This window comes from Gobius niger, assembly GCF_951799975.1.
Source record: "Gobius niger genome assembly, chromosome: 6".
Lineage (NCBI taxonomy): Eukaryota > Metazoa > Chordata > Actinopteri > Gobiiformes > Gobiidae > Gobius > Gobius niger.
This window is the reverse complement of record NC_136857.1, coordinates 32,553,865-32,569,088: the sequence shown is the minus strand read 5'-3', so window position 1 is coordinate 32,569,088 and position 15,224 is coordinate 32,553,865. Positions and strand designations below refer to the sequence as shown.

The 15,224-nt window shown below is 40.3% G+C and overlaps 1 protein-coding gene across 1 annotated transcript; it reads left to right on the top strand.

Annotated features, from left to right (window-relative positions):
* Positions 1-271: 271 nt before the first annotated feature.
* LOC306964871 (NF-kappa-B essential modulator-like) lies at positions 272-6,639 on the top strand (the record flags this gene model as incomplete). Its single annotated transcript, XM_079559038.1, has 6 exons — positions 272-319; positions 3,327-3,413; positions 3,479-3,613; positions 4,982-5,172; positions 6,186-6,262; positions 6,349-6,639. The coding sequence occupies 6 exons, from the start codon at positions 272-274 to the stop codon at positions 6,606-6,608; spliced, it is 798 nt and encodes a 265-aa protein (XP_079415164.1). The 3' UTR covers positions 6,609-6,639.
* Positions 6,640-15,224: the final 8,585 nt, after the last annotated feature.

Here is a 15,224-nt window from a genome sequence, read left to right as displayed (position 1 = left end):
GCTTTGTTCTCCATGAGATGTGAGCACAGGCGTCGTCCCTGTATTTGTCTTTGTGCTTGACGCTCTTCAGCCTTCAGAGATGTTTGTTTAATCCTGGAACATCTCTGGGTAGAGCAGCATGAGGACGTCTCCCACGGACTCCTCCTCCTGCTCTAGGACCCGTCAAACCAAAGGCGAATGTGTCTCCTTTAAAAAGAAAGTGAGTTGTTTCTCCTCTTCCTTCTGCTCCGGCACAAACTGACCGTTTACTGATGTGTGTTCAGAGTCAGACATGGAGGAGATGGATCAGAACACGAAGACCACGCCCCCTGGCAGCCTGGTGAGACGCTCCTGAACACACTGAGCTTCACTTTTAACTGAGCACCTTTTTCTCCAGTTCAGCTTTACACAAATCTTAAAGCTTCTGGACGGGAGCTTAAGCCTAGAGGCCACAGTAACGCCTTACAAGCTGTTTTTGTGTAAGAGGTTAACTTTGAAGGGACTAAAAATTAATGTCAATGTTTTTGGCGACTTTCTCCATAACGATGAAGCGTCATTTTTCTTCTTCTCCAGTTCGACTTTACCCAAATCTGAAGGTTTCTTGACTAGGGCTGGGTTCCCTTAATTTTCTTTTGATACCGGTCCTTTGACGATACTTTGTTTTCGATACTGATACTAAATTATTTGTCAGAGACCACCAGAAAACACATTAATAATGTTAAGTCATTCATTTTCCTTCCATTTCATTTCTTATGCCTTTATATCATTTGAGGTGAAACAACCAAGAAAACGACAAAAGGGCAGAATTTTAAAGGTGCACTATGTTTTTTTCACTTTTTATTTAAAAGAAAAATCTTTTTGTGCATATTTCACCTTTAGGTCACTCATCGACCAGCTGCAAAGCAAACTGGCTCAGGTGAACTTTACACAGACGGGATCTGTGGAATTGCACATACAGGTGAAAATTAGAATATCATGAAAAAGTTCAACTTAATATGCAAAACTGATAGAAACTCACGACATGTCAAGTTTTATGTAATTATTTTGTCTTAAAACTTGTAAAAACCCCAAGTTCAAAATCTCAGACAGAATATTACATGAAATCAATAAAAAAAAGCCTAGATGCTGAGGTGTTATGAAGACCAGGATGCTTCAGAGGAATCTGACATATGAAGTCCATGTCTAGGATCTGTCTGTGGAGGCTCTTGATGCTCTGACTCATCCTCAGTCACTCCTTGTGAAGGTCCTCCATACTTTTGAATGGCCTTTTCCTGACGGTCCTCTCCAGACTGAGGCTGAGGCTTGTGCACCTTTTTTATCCATAAACTTTTCCCTTTCACTTCACTTTCTGCTCTGATACAGCACTTTGAGAACATCCAACTTCTTTTGCTCTGACCTTTTGAGGCTTTTGTCAGTGATGGTTTTCTGCACAACTGTCAGGTCAGCAGTCAGAACCCATGATGAACTACTGAACCACTGAGAATATTTAAAGTCTCAGGGAGCTTTTGCAGCTGTTTTGGATTCATTAGCTGCTGATTTTGAGATTTGGAATTAGTTATTTACAAGCTGTGATCCAAAATCGTCACTTTGTAACAAAGGCTTGACATACGACGTGTCATCATCTCAGGAGCACATGGCTTGAGTTAACAGAACCATGTGCTCCTGCCCCTTTCTCCCTGATAAATAAATAAACCCCATTTGGGATGCTAAGAGCAGAGAGGGTCGATACAATCAACATGGTTACAATTAATGTTTGCAGCTGGTGCGATGCATGAAGAGCTTTCAGCTCGTGCCTTTCCAACCAGGGACATTCTTTATAAAGAAATAAGTTGAAAATGGCCTAGTTTACATTGAAAGCAGCAAGACCTGGAAAAGTGATCGTGACCTTTATTGTCACGTTGTTGCAGAGTTTTGGTCACATTAAGTGTGTTTGTCGCTTATTTGTTTTGTTTTCATCCCCGTTTTCGTCGCTATTTTGATGCACATTTTCCCCAGATTTCCCGAAAAGCTTCTCGAGTGGAGTTTACAGCCTCCAAGCTGGTGTAAAGCCTCATTTGAAAGCTTCCTTGTTTTTATCACGTTTAAGTCATTTTTGTCAAGTTTTTTTTTTGCCACATTTTTGTCAAGTTTTCACTGCTTTACTGTAGCATTTTGGCCGTTTGTTTAACTCTATTGTATCTGGGATTAAGCTACAGAAAGGGGGCGACCATCTCGTTTGTCGCTTATTTGACATGTTTTGAACAACCAAAAACGACGGAACAAGGAAGATTAGGTCAGTTTTGTGGGTCTCAGCTTTCAAATGAGGCGTGACTCTCCAGTCGAGAAGCTTAAGATTTGGGCTTAGCTGAACATGGAGTAAATGTGCTGAGTTGAGGCGGGGGTTAAGAGGTTAACTAATCGTATTATGTTTGTAACATCAGGAGCTTGTTTCTTTGTGTTTTCAGCAAACGAACAGCAGCACGGAGGAGACGCCCCCACAGCGCTCTGAAGCCCAGCACTCTTCACACCTGTAACATTTACCTTCTTAAAGGAATAGGCCACCGTTTTTACATACTGAGATATGCTCTTACCTCACTTTAGCAGAGTTAATATATCCCCGTCTGGTCTTTGTCCGTGCGCTCTGCCAGGCAAACGGAGCACATACGCAGCCTCTCCCACATGTCACATAGCTCCAAAAAAGCTCAGGATAGAAGCTACCAAGCTCCTCCACGTGTTCCATATTTAAATAAAGTTACGTGAAGTGTTTTCATGCGAAGTATATTTACACAGAAATGTAACATGTCGATTTTATAAGCAGATAAAAAGGGGGACTATATTGTGAGGCGTAATGATACGAGGAGTAAAACGTCCGCGCAGTAACTCCTAAAGGTTATTGACGGAAGTGAGCGGGGGAAGTCTTTAGGAGTTATTAGGAGTTTTACTCTTTACTCCTGCCTGATTAATGGAGCTTTGACAAGGCAATATTTGAAATTATACAAAATATACTAAAACCAAACACGATCTAAAATTCCTCTTTAATATGTCACAAAATAAAACTGTACTTTTAAATGTAACTGTTTAATTATTTAGGTTTTGGCCATATTTACGCACAAAACGCAATATTTTTCTATGAAAACGTGGACAGAAAATTAGAGAAAACTTGCTCGGTTAAGGCGAGGATTAAATACCAAACTTTCCCCTCATTCATGTTTGGGGAAAAGGTTACAGGTCATTAAATATGACACATGCATGAATGTTTTGCACCGGTGGCAATAAAAACACTGTCTGGGCTTTAAAATGACATTATAAAGCATTACTTTTGACTTTGTGCTCGGATTAAGTGATTGTGGCCCGATTCTAAACCAAAGGCCTCTGTTTCCAGGAAGAAGCTGTTGCAGCTGCAGCACGCCTACACCTGTCTGTTCAGAGACTACGACTCCAAGATCAGGAGCGAGGTGACTGCAGCTCTCAGGCTGTCATGGTTTAAAGTCTTCCTTCCTCAGGGTTCTGGTGGTTTCAGGGAGGAGACCTGTGCTCGCGTCTGGAGGAGGCGGAGCGAGCGCTGGTGCTGAAGCAGGACCTGATCGATAAACTGGAGGAGGAGGTGGAGCAGCAGAAAGGCGCTCTGGAGATGGTGCCTGTTCTCACGGCGCAGGTACAAAACGCTGCTCTTTAACCTCCTTCAGACAAATCTAAAAGCTTCATGAAAAAAGTCAAAATAGCCACAAAAACGAGAAGAAATGGTGACGAAAAATGTCAAGTGACTGCAACGTGGCACCAATGCGAGGCAAAGGATCCTCCTTCAATGAGTTTTGTTGGTCTTAGCTTTCAAATGAGGCGTTACTCTGGCCTATAGGCTGTAACCTTTTAGATTTGGGTAAAGCTGAAGTGGAGAAAATGCCCTTGGCTAAGTTTTTTTGTTTTTTTTCAAATACAATATTGATTTTTGCTGACAATTCCTTAAAGCCCAATGACACTATCTGCCGTATTGTATCAAAATCAATTCTAGTGCAAAATATTCAAGTTTCTTTAGACCTTGTGAAAATACGGTATTTAAGTTTAGTTTCTTTTTACTTTGTTTAAGCTGCTTACTTATTTTCTTTTAGAATTGACATCACAGAATAATGGAAACCCAAAAGGAGTAAGGAAGCTTACAGGTGAAACTCGGAAAATGTAGATGTTCTCAGAATGCTGTAAACCTGCATTCGTAGAAAGTGAAGTGAAAGAAAATGTTACAGCCTCAGGGATGAGCGCAGTCTGGAGAGGACTGTGAGGAAAAGGCCATTCAAAAGTGTGGAGGACTGAGGCTGGAGTCAGAACATCAAGAGCCTCCACACAGACGGATCCTGGACATGGGCGTCAGATGAAGCATCCTGGTCTTCATAACACCTCAGCAGAGCCACAGGCTGAGAACATCATGACACGCCACCACATTAAGGTAGTCATTCAAGTAAAAGGACTAAGTACACATGCAAGATTAGTTTTCACATTTCTCCCACATTTCTTTGTTTAAAATATTTTTTATTGTATTCATGTAATATTCCAATCTTCTGAGATTTTGAAGTTTAAATTACAGAAATAAACTTTTCACAATATAATTTCCCGAGTTTCACCTGTATGTGCGCTGACTCCATATTCAATAGTCAATAGGTTTATGTATTTGAGAGTACCACATGCAGCTTCCCCATAAGGAGCTCTACTAATAACATGTCAGCATCTCACATACAAATCTTTGGATTTTTAAGGAGGTTTTGTTTGCGTGTTCAGTCCAGGTGGGAGTTACGAGATCAATACCAAACACTAATGGTTAATGATAAAAAATTACAAAATGTTATGAAAAAAGAAAACTACAAAAACGCTTCAAAACCATCACATGCGAATGACAAAGAAAGTGATTGTTTGATGAAATGTTTCCAGACCTTAAGAAATGACACAGCTTTGTATTCGTGCATTAAAACAGTTTTAAAAAGCCTCACACATGACTTGCTTTACTCTCTCGATGATATTGGTTTCGCTTCTTCAGGCGGAGATCTACAAGGCAGACTTTCTGGCCGAGAGAGAAGCTCGAGAGAAACTGAACCAGCAGAAAGAGGAGCTGCAGGACCAGCTGAACCAGGCTGAGGCCAAGATCGAGCGCCTCAAACAGGAGGCCATGCCCCGGTACCTCACACTCACACACACCATCGTACAAGCTCCTGTTCTCCACAAACCAGTGTTTGCTCTGCACCATTGTTCCGCTCGAGGACTGTCCATGTCTGATTAGAATTATTACAGAGCGAAAAACCAATCACTTCATATAAAAAGCCAAATAAACTTTACCATGTATTTGATGCTCGTCCACACAAGCTCCAAGCCTGAGGTTCTGGGGCAGTTCAGAAGTTTCTACCGGATTTTCCGGATTTTAAGTCGCACCAGCCAAAAAATGCATAATGAAGAAGAAAGACATGTGAGCGAGAAACTTGTGTTCAGTCTTTGCAAAATGCAAAAGTGTTCCAAAAATACGGTCCAAAGGATGAAGACAGGGAAATGGTCTGTGGTCACCACCTGCAAAACCATTCCTCTTTTGGAGTGATCTTGCTAATTGCCTCTCATTTCCACCTGTCGTCTGTTTAATTTCCACAACACCAAGTGAAATTGATTCACAAGAAGCGTGACTTCCTAACTGGACAGTCTGATATCCCAGAAATTTAATTGACTTGGAGTTACATTGTGTTTTTTGAGTGTGCCCTAAGTTTTTGTGAGCAGTGTATTTTACGTCAGAGCAGGATTCAGGAGGATTGCTGAGAACTGTGTGAAGTCAAAAACCACTCTGGGGGTGTTTTTGAGAAGGAAATGGCATAACAACATGGCTAAAGGCTCCAAAAAGTCGATTTTGCATGATATAGGACCTTAAATATTTACTTTACGTCTCACTCAATATGACATTTAAATCAGACGATGAAGAGGAATGATTAATAATTACCCAATCCCCATTTCATTTTTTTTAAACTATTGGCTAATATCGTGATATTATCGTTAATCCCAATTATTTTTGCCAAGATAATCGTGACCCCAAATTTCATTATCGTCCCATCCCTAGTCTCATCCCTTTTCGTTATTGGCTTTAGCCCTTAAGTTCCACACACAGGACTTCTCCTTAGAGCTCTTTCCCAGGGGTCCCCAGAGGAGAAAAGGTTGAGAACCAGTGACTCTGAAAATCCTCCATGAATCAAATGCTTGTGTTTCAGCATACAGTTTGTGGAAATGAAGCCGTGGAACCTGGACGACATCCTGGCACGAGTCTCGCACACTCCCCAGGCCCCAGGTAAAGTCGAGCACGTTTCATCAGACTAAAGCCAGATGAACATGTCGTCTAGATGTACTCTGGTAACGCTTTCTGCTGTGTCTCAGATTTCCCGCCGCCTCCGCCCTGGTTCTGCGCTCAGGGCCTGTCGTCGGGGGCGGACCAGGCCTCGGACCAGGCCTCGGACCAGGCCTCGGACCAGGCCTCGGACCAGGCCTCGGACCAGGCCTCGGACCAGGCCTCGGACCAGGCCTCGGACCAGGCCTCGGACTCAGAGGAGCTGCCCGGCCTCTGCTGCCCCAAGTGCAAATGCCAGGCTCCGGACATGGACTCGCTGCAGATACACGTCATGGGCTGTGTACAGTAACCCTCACCTCGTCATAAGACGCGCTGTAAACGGTCACCCCCGATCAAACCCTGCCCCAAATCGGCGTCTGATAAAGCTCTTATGTTCAATCCTGTCAGTGAAGTCTACGTGACGCGCAGGTACACGCCCACAATCACTAGGATGGTTTCCTTGGGGATCTCTTTATTCTGACCGACAGGGTCATTAGTCTCATTTTATGCATTTTATCACCTGTTATGAAGGCTCATATTACACTTTTTTGTACAAATGTTCTCCCTCATCTCATGTTAGTGTCATTTTCTGCCCCATTGACTCCCTTTTTATAAACTCACTTTTCATGGCTCTGACACACTTTAAAATCCGATTTATTTTATTGGTTTCTTCCGACAGAGGAGGAAGCATTTGTGATTTTTACTGTTCAAACTGAATTTCGAGCATTTACCGTGAAAAAGCATTTCTATGGGATAAACCTAATATCACAGTGGAGTTATGAGGCGCTTGTACGGGGCATTGGGGGAGGTCTGTGGGAAGGTGATGGAGGGTTTGAGTTGTGGGTGTTTGTCCGTGGTGGGTGTAGTTGTCAGGTGTTTCTGTTTACAAACATGTTTACAAATATGGCTGTAATTAAGCAGTTCTTTATAAAACACACCTAAGCACAGATTTTAAAAAATACACACACACCCCCGATACACGTTCACCCCGCCCCGGGCTGGTACATCACGCCACAAGACCCCTCCTCAGGCCAGAATATCCCCCATACACCCTCAACACCACCCCACCTACCAGGATATCCCCCATACACCCTCAACACCACCCCACCTACCAGGATATCCCCCAACCCCCACCCACAACACCCCTACACCCGCCCCAGACCAGTATAATCACCCACACAGTCCCAACATCCCCCATCACACCTACACCCCACCCCAGGCCATTATATCCCCCACACTGCATCCCACCCCAGGCCAGTATATCCCTACACTCCCTAGACCCCCACCATACCTATACTCACCTCAGGCCGGTATATCCCCACACCTACACCCCCCAGCACAAATGTTTCCTCCTCTGATCAGAAGAAATCACAAATAATAATATCTGATTTCAAAGTGTGACTGCAGAAGAATAAAGTGACTTTATAAAGGGTCAATGAGGCAGGAAATGCCACTAACATGAGATTAGTGAAAACTCAACTTTACAAAAAGTTTTTAATGATCTTTGACCCAATGGTGTTTTTAAAGTAAATCCAAATTCTGCCCAAACTCACTTTTATATGGAAAATTAGCCATTTTTTGTGTGTGATTTTTTTTTTTTTTTTAAACTGGCTTTAAAATAGTAGAATGTTTAGATTTTTCTAACTGTTTTGTGCAGAATGGAAGTGGATTAACATAATGATGGGAGGTTTTAAAAAATGTTGATCTACAATATTGTTACATCAGTTAAACAGTGGCATGAAAAGCCGCTAACGTAAGATGTGAGGGTTGTGTTTCTAATGAAAGACGAGGGTTAAAGTGTTCAGACCTTGGATTATATTATTGTTTAAACACGTGTGTTCAGTGAAGCCAAAGCTCTGCCGGCAGCAGCGACTCCACGCTTGACAATATTCAGCATGACCAGAAAAATCTATGATCAGCCGCACCTTTGTAAAAGCTAAAGGTCTGGAAATGATGGTGTTGATCCGAATCCTTCTCTCTCGACACCAACACCACTGTTTGAAATATTATTGGAACAACATGGCCTGAATGGAGGCAGCTGAGACAAGTTTTGTTTTTGTTCAACTGAGGCCAATTTTCCTAAACTCGACTGTGCCCCTGTAGTAATCTTTATCTTTTGAATAAAACCATGTTCCACTCCCGGCAGCTCATGTTTTCATTTTATCAACACTTGTTTTATCAACGTTTTATCAACATTTTATCAGCTAAATGACAGTATACCACAACTACACCACGGAACTCAGGGTTTGTGTTTCAAATATTTTAACAAAATGATTTTCAAATACTAAATACCCTCGACCTGCTAAAGTTTATCAGACGGTGTTATGAAAGCTGTTCATAAATACATAAAGTGAAGATGGAGTGGGCTTGACTGGGCCGATCCGTCCTCCTGAGCCTGGACCTCACTGATGGCTTTGCTTTTGGAAAAGTCGACAGACTGAGAAACGTCCGGGCTCTTTTCCCGAGGCCCCGCCCCCTCCGGGTGAAAACGGCTCCTTTCCTTTTCGACAGTGTTCTAATGGTGCATTGTGTCAGAGGGTCACTGATGATTAGAAACCGTTGATTAGAGAAGCTCTAGAGCTGGCCCTGTCACTGGAACAATATTGATATTGAATATTTTGAGTGTTGAAAATCGATGTTTTAAAATAATTTTCAGAGAAACGGGGACACGGTGTAAGTGGGAAGAGAAAAAGCCCTTTGCTAAACCAATACACAGTTGTATTAAATCTGTGTGTTTTAGAATTGATTCTAAAGTATTACTGATTGCTTTTAAAAGCTTGAACGGCTCGGCCCCCTCTTACTTAAACATTTTCAGCATCATGTCCTGACCAGAGCCCTACGGTCTGCTGACCAGCTGCTCCTGGTTGTTCCCAAGTGCACAGACACTTTATCACTTTCAATCTGTTCTGAAGACACATCTTTTCTCACTGGCTTTCGGTGCCAATCAATGATGTGTCCTGCATTGTTGTAGCTGCTGTAAGTGTAAACTCTACATTTCTTACTGATATTTGCTTTTTACTGTACAGCACTTTGGCTGTTTTAAATGTGCTTTATAAATAAAGTTTATTGTTGGACTTGTCCTTTGGTTTGGGAACCACTGCTGTAGGCTGTAAGACCAGAAGCTTTTAGATTTGGGTAAAGCTGAACTGAGAAAATGCTCTGGGTTAAAGGCGGGAGGTCAGAGTTCTGAGCTCACACTGATCAGAATGAACGATAAGAAGCTTCCGTTTCTCTGAACTGATACAATCGTCCTGTGGCGTCACTTTGGTGCACTGATCTCAGATCAGATCTTTTCTACAGTTTAACTGACTTTCTCCAAACTCTTCAAACAGAATCTCTGTCATTAATGCGTTTGTGTCTTGCTGCTAAACTAGTTTCTCTTTGGTTCAAACATTGAACAGTTCACTCACACTTAAAGACTTTCAGTTTCCCAGAACAAACCTTTACTATTGTAATAGAAATATGCTTTTAAAGACCTGGGTCAGCGCTGGAAGGTCCTGGGTTGGATTTCCACCTGGGCGGGGCCTTTCTGTGGAGCTTCTGGACAGAATTATTGCACTATTAAAACCAAATCAAATTATTTTCAATCTTTACGCAGCATTTTCCACACATAACCCCCGTATACTGTTCAAATCTCTCTCGAATGCACCGTTAGAGCTTTACAGACCTGAACTACCACATACACATGACACACACAATGGATTTACTTCTGTCACATAAATAGTACAGAGTGTGAGTAACTTTCTAACCAGACTGACCGATCGCTGACTTAGACTGACCTTACACGTAAGAACTCCAACAGCAGCTGCAGGGACAGTGACGACTTTGTTTTTGAATCTTTAACATATGTTTTTGATGGTCTATCGTTTCCAAAGGGCGGACATTAACAGAAACACCATTTTCATGATTTAAATGAATGACATGAAATTCAGCAGAACAGCCTCTAAGTATTTAATAAATAGGATTCTGAAGTGTCAACTCCAACGGACACACAGTAAAATACTTGTCATTTGGTGGTCAAAACGAGAGGAAAAAAACAATATTTGATTAAAGCAAAGGATGTAATACAATCTAAAATTGGGTCTAAAATCATCTTCCCTCCACAGGAGAGTCAGAAAATGGCAAAATTCCATTAAGTGCACTTTTAATGGTAAAAAAGTAGCTTAAAGAGGGGGTATTATGCTTTTTTCAGTCACATAGCACCAGTCTATAGCACACTACAATGATGACCAAACCTTCTGTTGGTCAATGCAGTAAATTAGAATAACTGCCTTGTATAAAATTGCTCTCACAAAATGGCTGTAGCGAATGTCTTGAAATAGGCCTCTGTCTCTTTAAGAACCTCTGACCCTTTCTGACACGCCCCCTCCACACGCTGTCTGTGGCATCAGTGGGGAGGGGGTTCTGCTGAGGAGCAGTGGTTGGTTACTCGGCTGGTGACGAAAGCTCGGAGGCGTCTCCAGGAGGTGGGGGCGTTCCTAGGAGGACTCAGGCAAACCTATCCCTAAAATGACCGCCATCAGAGTTTTTACAGATTACTCAAAAATATGTGAATGTGCCAAGGCAACACTTCAGGCATGTTTTTAATGAGGGAATAACATAATAACATGATGGAAAGCTTGAAAAAGTCGATTTTGCAAAATACCCCCCCTTTAAAAAGAAATATTGTATTTTTTTTCGTGACCTTTGACAGAACCAAAGGTCTTATGCAAATGACATTCTGGTTCATGACTGAACACGACCATGAGATGAGGAAACTGTAATACCAGCCCCGTATCTATATTAATGTAGGATTTGTGGCTAAAAAGCAATGACACATTTCATTAAAACAGTGACCTTTATAGAAGCAGCTGACCCTTAAATGTACTGCTGTTCCTGTTCCTTCTCCTACTGCTGCTCAATGTTCAAATCCAGGCGGAAAACATTTCTTCTTACCCGTGAACATGACACTGAAAGTATTTGGTCTGCACTCTTGCCTTTCACTGTTATTTGTTCATTTTTATGTTGATGTTTTGTTGATTTGATCTGTTTTCTTGTAATTTTATGCAACTGTGAACCAATTTCAACTAACTGTACCTCATTTGACCTCTCGCTACCTCAATTAGACAGGGGAAAGTACAGGTAGACCTGATTTGACCGATCAGGGAGAATGACCCTATATTGAAACTCAAAAGTAACCCAAACAGGCCGCTCTGTGGGAGAAGTGCTAAATCTTCACCTAGGCCCGAGGTTTTAGAATCCTTTGCTACGAATCTGCAGCATTTTTGAGGCTCAAATGTATACATGCAAAACTAAAATGTTAAGTTCATATTTATCCGTGTACTTTTTTTGGTCGTAATAAACCTTGTCTTTTTGGCCAATACGCGTGACCAGAGAAGCAGAGTTCACTCTTTATTAAATCCCTCTCTGTCCCGGCGGGCAGAGGGCGTGTCCTGATGTCCACAGCTGTGGCACGGGCGCATACGCAGGGTTTTATAGATCGGAAACAAACTTTGTGTACAGAATTTTGCGTTACTTTCCTACGCACTTTCAAAGTCAGAGTCTCACGCCCACGCGCCTGAACTGAGCACGATGTCAAAACAGCCACGAAAACAAAAAAATGTGACAAACTTTTTGACTTTACATGGATAATATTTATTTGACGTGCTCCTCGGCTTCATGTTTCTTCTCCCGCATGAACAAAAGTCAGTCTGTTCCTTTGGCAGTGAATCTAAATGAGGCTGCTTCAAACTGTCACTGAAGTTTGGATGATTTTAGTCTCTTCTGTGCATTTGTCATATTGTTTTATATATTTGAGTCACAGTTTTCGTCTCAGAAACAACTTTTTTATTTAATTTTAATCTCGTTTTAGTCGTCAAAAAGATCCTTTGACTAAACTGATGCTGATTCTGAGGCAGTTCTTGTTTTCAGCAGAAAAACCACAGGAGATGAAGCTGATAATAAAGAGTTGAAAAACAGGAAACTCAGCAGCCCGTCTTCAGTGGCTCTTCAGACGCTGATGGACATGTCTCTCCTGGTCCTGGTCCTGGTCCTGGTTCTGTCTCTGTGTGGACACGGTAAGAGTCACCTTTTGTAATAGCAGATCAAAATGTTTTTAAGAGAAGTACATTCTGACATAACTCACTGTGATGCGATAAACTGTCAGGCTGTCAAAGCTTTTCTCCATCTTTATTTCATCATTTATAAAACTTTGTTCATCATTTATAAAACTTTGTTCATCATTTATAAGACTTTGTCCATCATTTATAAGACTTTCATCGTTTATAAGACTTTCATCATTTATAAAACTTTGTTCATCATTTATAAGACTTTCATCGTTGATAAGACTTTGTCCATCATTTATAAGACTTTGTTCATCATTAATAAGACTTTCATAATTTATAAGACTTTCATCATTTATAAGACTTTCATCGTTGATAAGACTTTGTTCATCATTTATAAGACTTTCATAATTTATAAGACTGTTCATCATTTATAAGACTTTCATCATTTATAAGACTTTCATCATTTATAAGACTGTTCATCATTTATAAGACTTTGTTCATCATTTATAAGACTTTGTTCATCATTTATAAAACTTTGTTCATCATTTATAAGACTTTCATCGTTGATAAGACTTTGTCCATCATTTATAAGACTTTGTTCATCATTTATAAGACTTTCATCGTTGATAAGACTTTGTCCATCATTTATAAGACTTTGTTCATCATTTATAAGACTTTCATAATTTATAAGACTTTCATCATTTATAAGACTGTTCATCATTTATAAGACTTTGTTCATCATTAATAAGACTTTGTTCATCATTTATAAGACTTTCATCATTTATAAGACTTTCATCATTTATAAGACTGTTCATCATTTATAAGACTTTGTTCATCATTAATAAGACTTTGTTCATCATTTATAAGACTTTCATCGTTGATAAGACTTTGTCCATCATTTATAAGACTTTGTTCATCATTTATAAAACTTTGTTCATCATTTATAAGACTTTCATCGTTGATAAGACTTTGTCCATCATTTATAAGACTTTGTTCATCATTTATAAGACTTTCATCGTTGATAAGACTTTGTCCATCATTTATAAGACTTTGTTCATCATTTATAAGACTTTCATAATTTATAAGACTGTTCATCATTTATAAGACTTTCATCATTTATAAGACTTTCATCATTTATAAGACTGTTCATCATTTATAAGACTTTGTTCATCATTAATAAGACTTTGTTCATCATTTATAAAACTTTGTTCATCATTTATAAGACTTTCATCGTTGATAAGACTTTGTTCATCATTTATAAGACTTTGTTCATCATTTATAAGACTTTGTTCATCATTTATAAGACTTTCATCGTTGATAAGACTTTGTTCATCATTTATAAGACTCTCATCATTTATAAGACTTTGTTCATCATTTATAAGACTTTGGTCATCATTTATAAGACTTTCATCATTTATAAGACTTTGTTCATCATTTATAAGACTTTGGTCATCATTCAACATAGCATGTGTGTTAGCCATTTATGAAGCTGTGTTGCAGATGTCAACTCCGTATAACTGCATCGTGAAGTATCTTCACTTATTGCTGTTTATTTATCTTACGGTAAAGTTGTATGTGCGGAGAGAGTGGGCGGAGTTAACTGAATCGAAGCGTTGTGTCTTCTGGGTTCGAAAAATACCTCCAGAAAACACTTATATTTATCACAAAAATGAGTGCTCCATAATGGTAGAGATACAATATATCATATAAATGCCTATACTTAACTTTGGAATGGCTAAAATAGCATGATATAGATCCTTTAAGTCGTACATTATAGCAGATAAATGTATTTTTTAAAGCTTTGGGGCCCCCCTTGTAAAACCTCTGAGGCTCCCCCACTTTGGGAGCCTATTTCTAGCACTTTCTGAAAACATGAAAGCAATGATGCTTTGCCCGTTTAAGGGACTATACGGAGTTTAAAAATGTTCCTCCATGTCCTTGAGCTCAGACCTGTTCACCACAACTGCCTCTAAAATCCTGCACTGTCACTCAGAAACATGTTACTTCGGGTCTGAAGTGCCGTCATGCACGATTAATATAGAAGCTGCAGTTACACGAAAGGCCTGTGGTGGCAGTAGTGAGTATAAAATGGTTAACTTGCATCTAGCCCCTTTAATGCTCCATATTTCTGTTATTGTAAATATGGATTCAAAGAAACTGATATATTTTAAAAATGCTCTGGATGTTTCACAAGACAGAGGTGCATTTACATCAATCAATCAATACATTTTTATTTCTATAGCGCCCAACAACAGCCAGAAGGTGCCCAGAGCGCTTTCCAGGATAAAAAGCATGCACATGTGGAAATACTCATGTAACTCAAATAAAAGGAATAGATTCACTCAATACTCTGCTCTATTTAAGTGGTTTATATTTAAACCTGCAGCGCCCCCTACTGGACACATGTGGAATTGCTCATGTAACTCAAGTTACCTTTACTCAAGTTTTGTTGCAGAAAAGATTTATTTTTTTTTAAATAAAATGCATTATTTTTCTATGAAAACAAAAGATACTTGTCAGACATTTCCTCAAAGTCACATCTTTACAATGAATTTAGATTTAAGCCAGTTTGAGGCTGGTTCCGAAACGGGCAGATTGCTAAGAGCTCTTACGCCAAACCGGATGTGCGTCAGCGTCCGCCATGGCAAGTTGCCTCCGAATTGGTAAGTCAGTTAGGAAGTAGTTAGGAAAAGGAGCCTTGATGCTAACTATCATGGCCACTTTAGCATAGGGACCTCTGATGCTAACTAACCAGTGATTAGGAGCTATGTGCCATCCCACAAGCCACTGCGCCAAATCCCCCCTCGCCCCCACCCTCGAGTGATTCATGCGCAACCACTGTTGATTGACAGGAGCACATTTAATAATAAAAATAATAATAA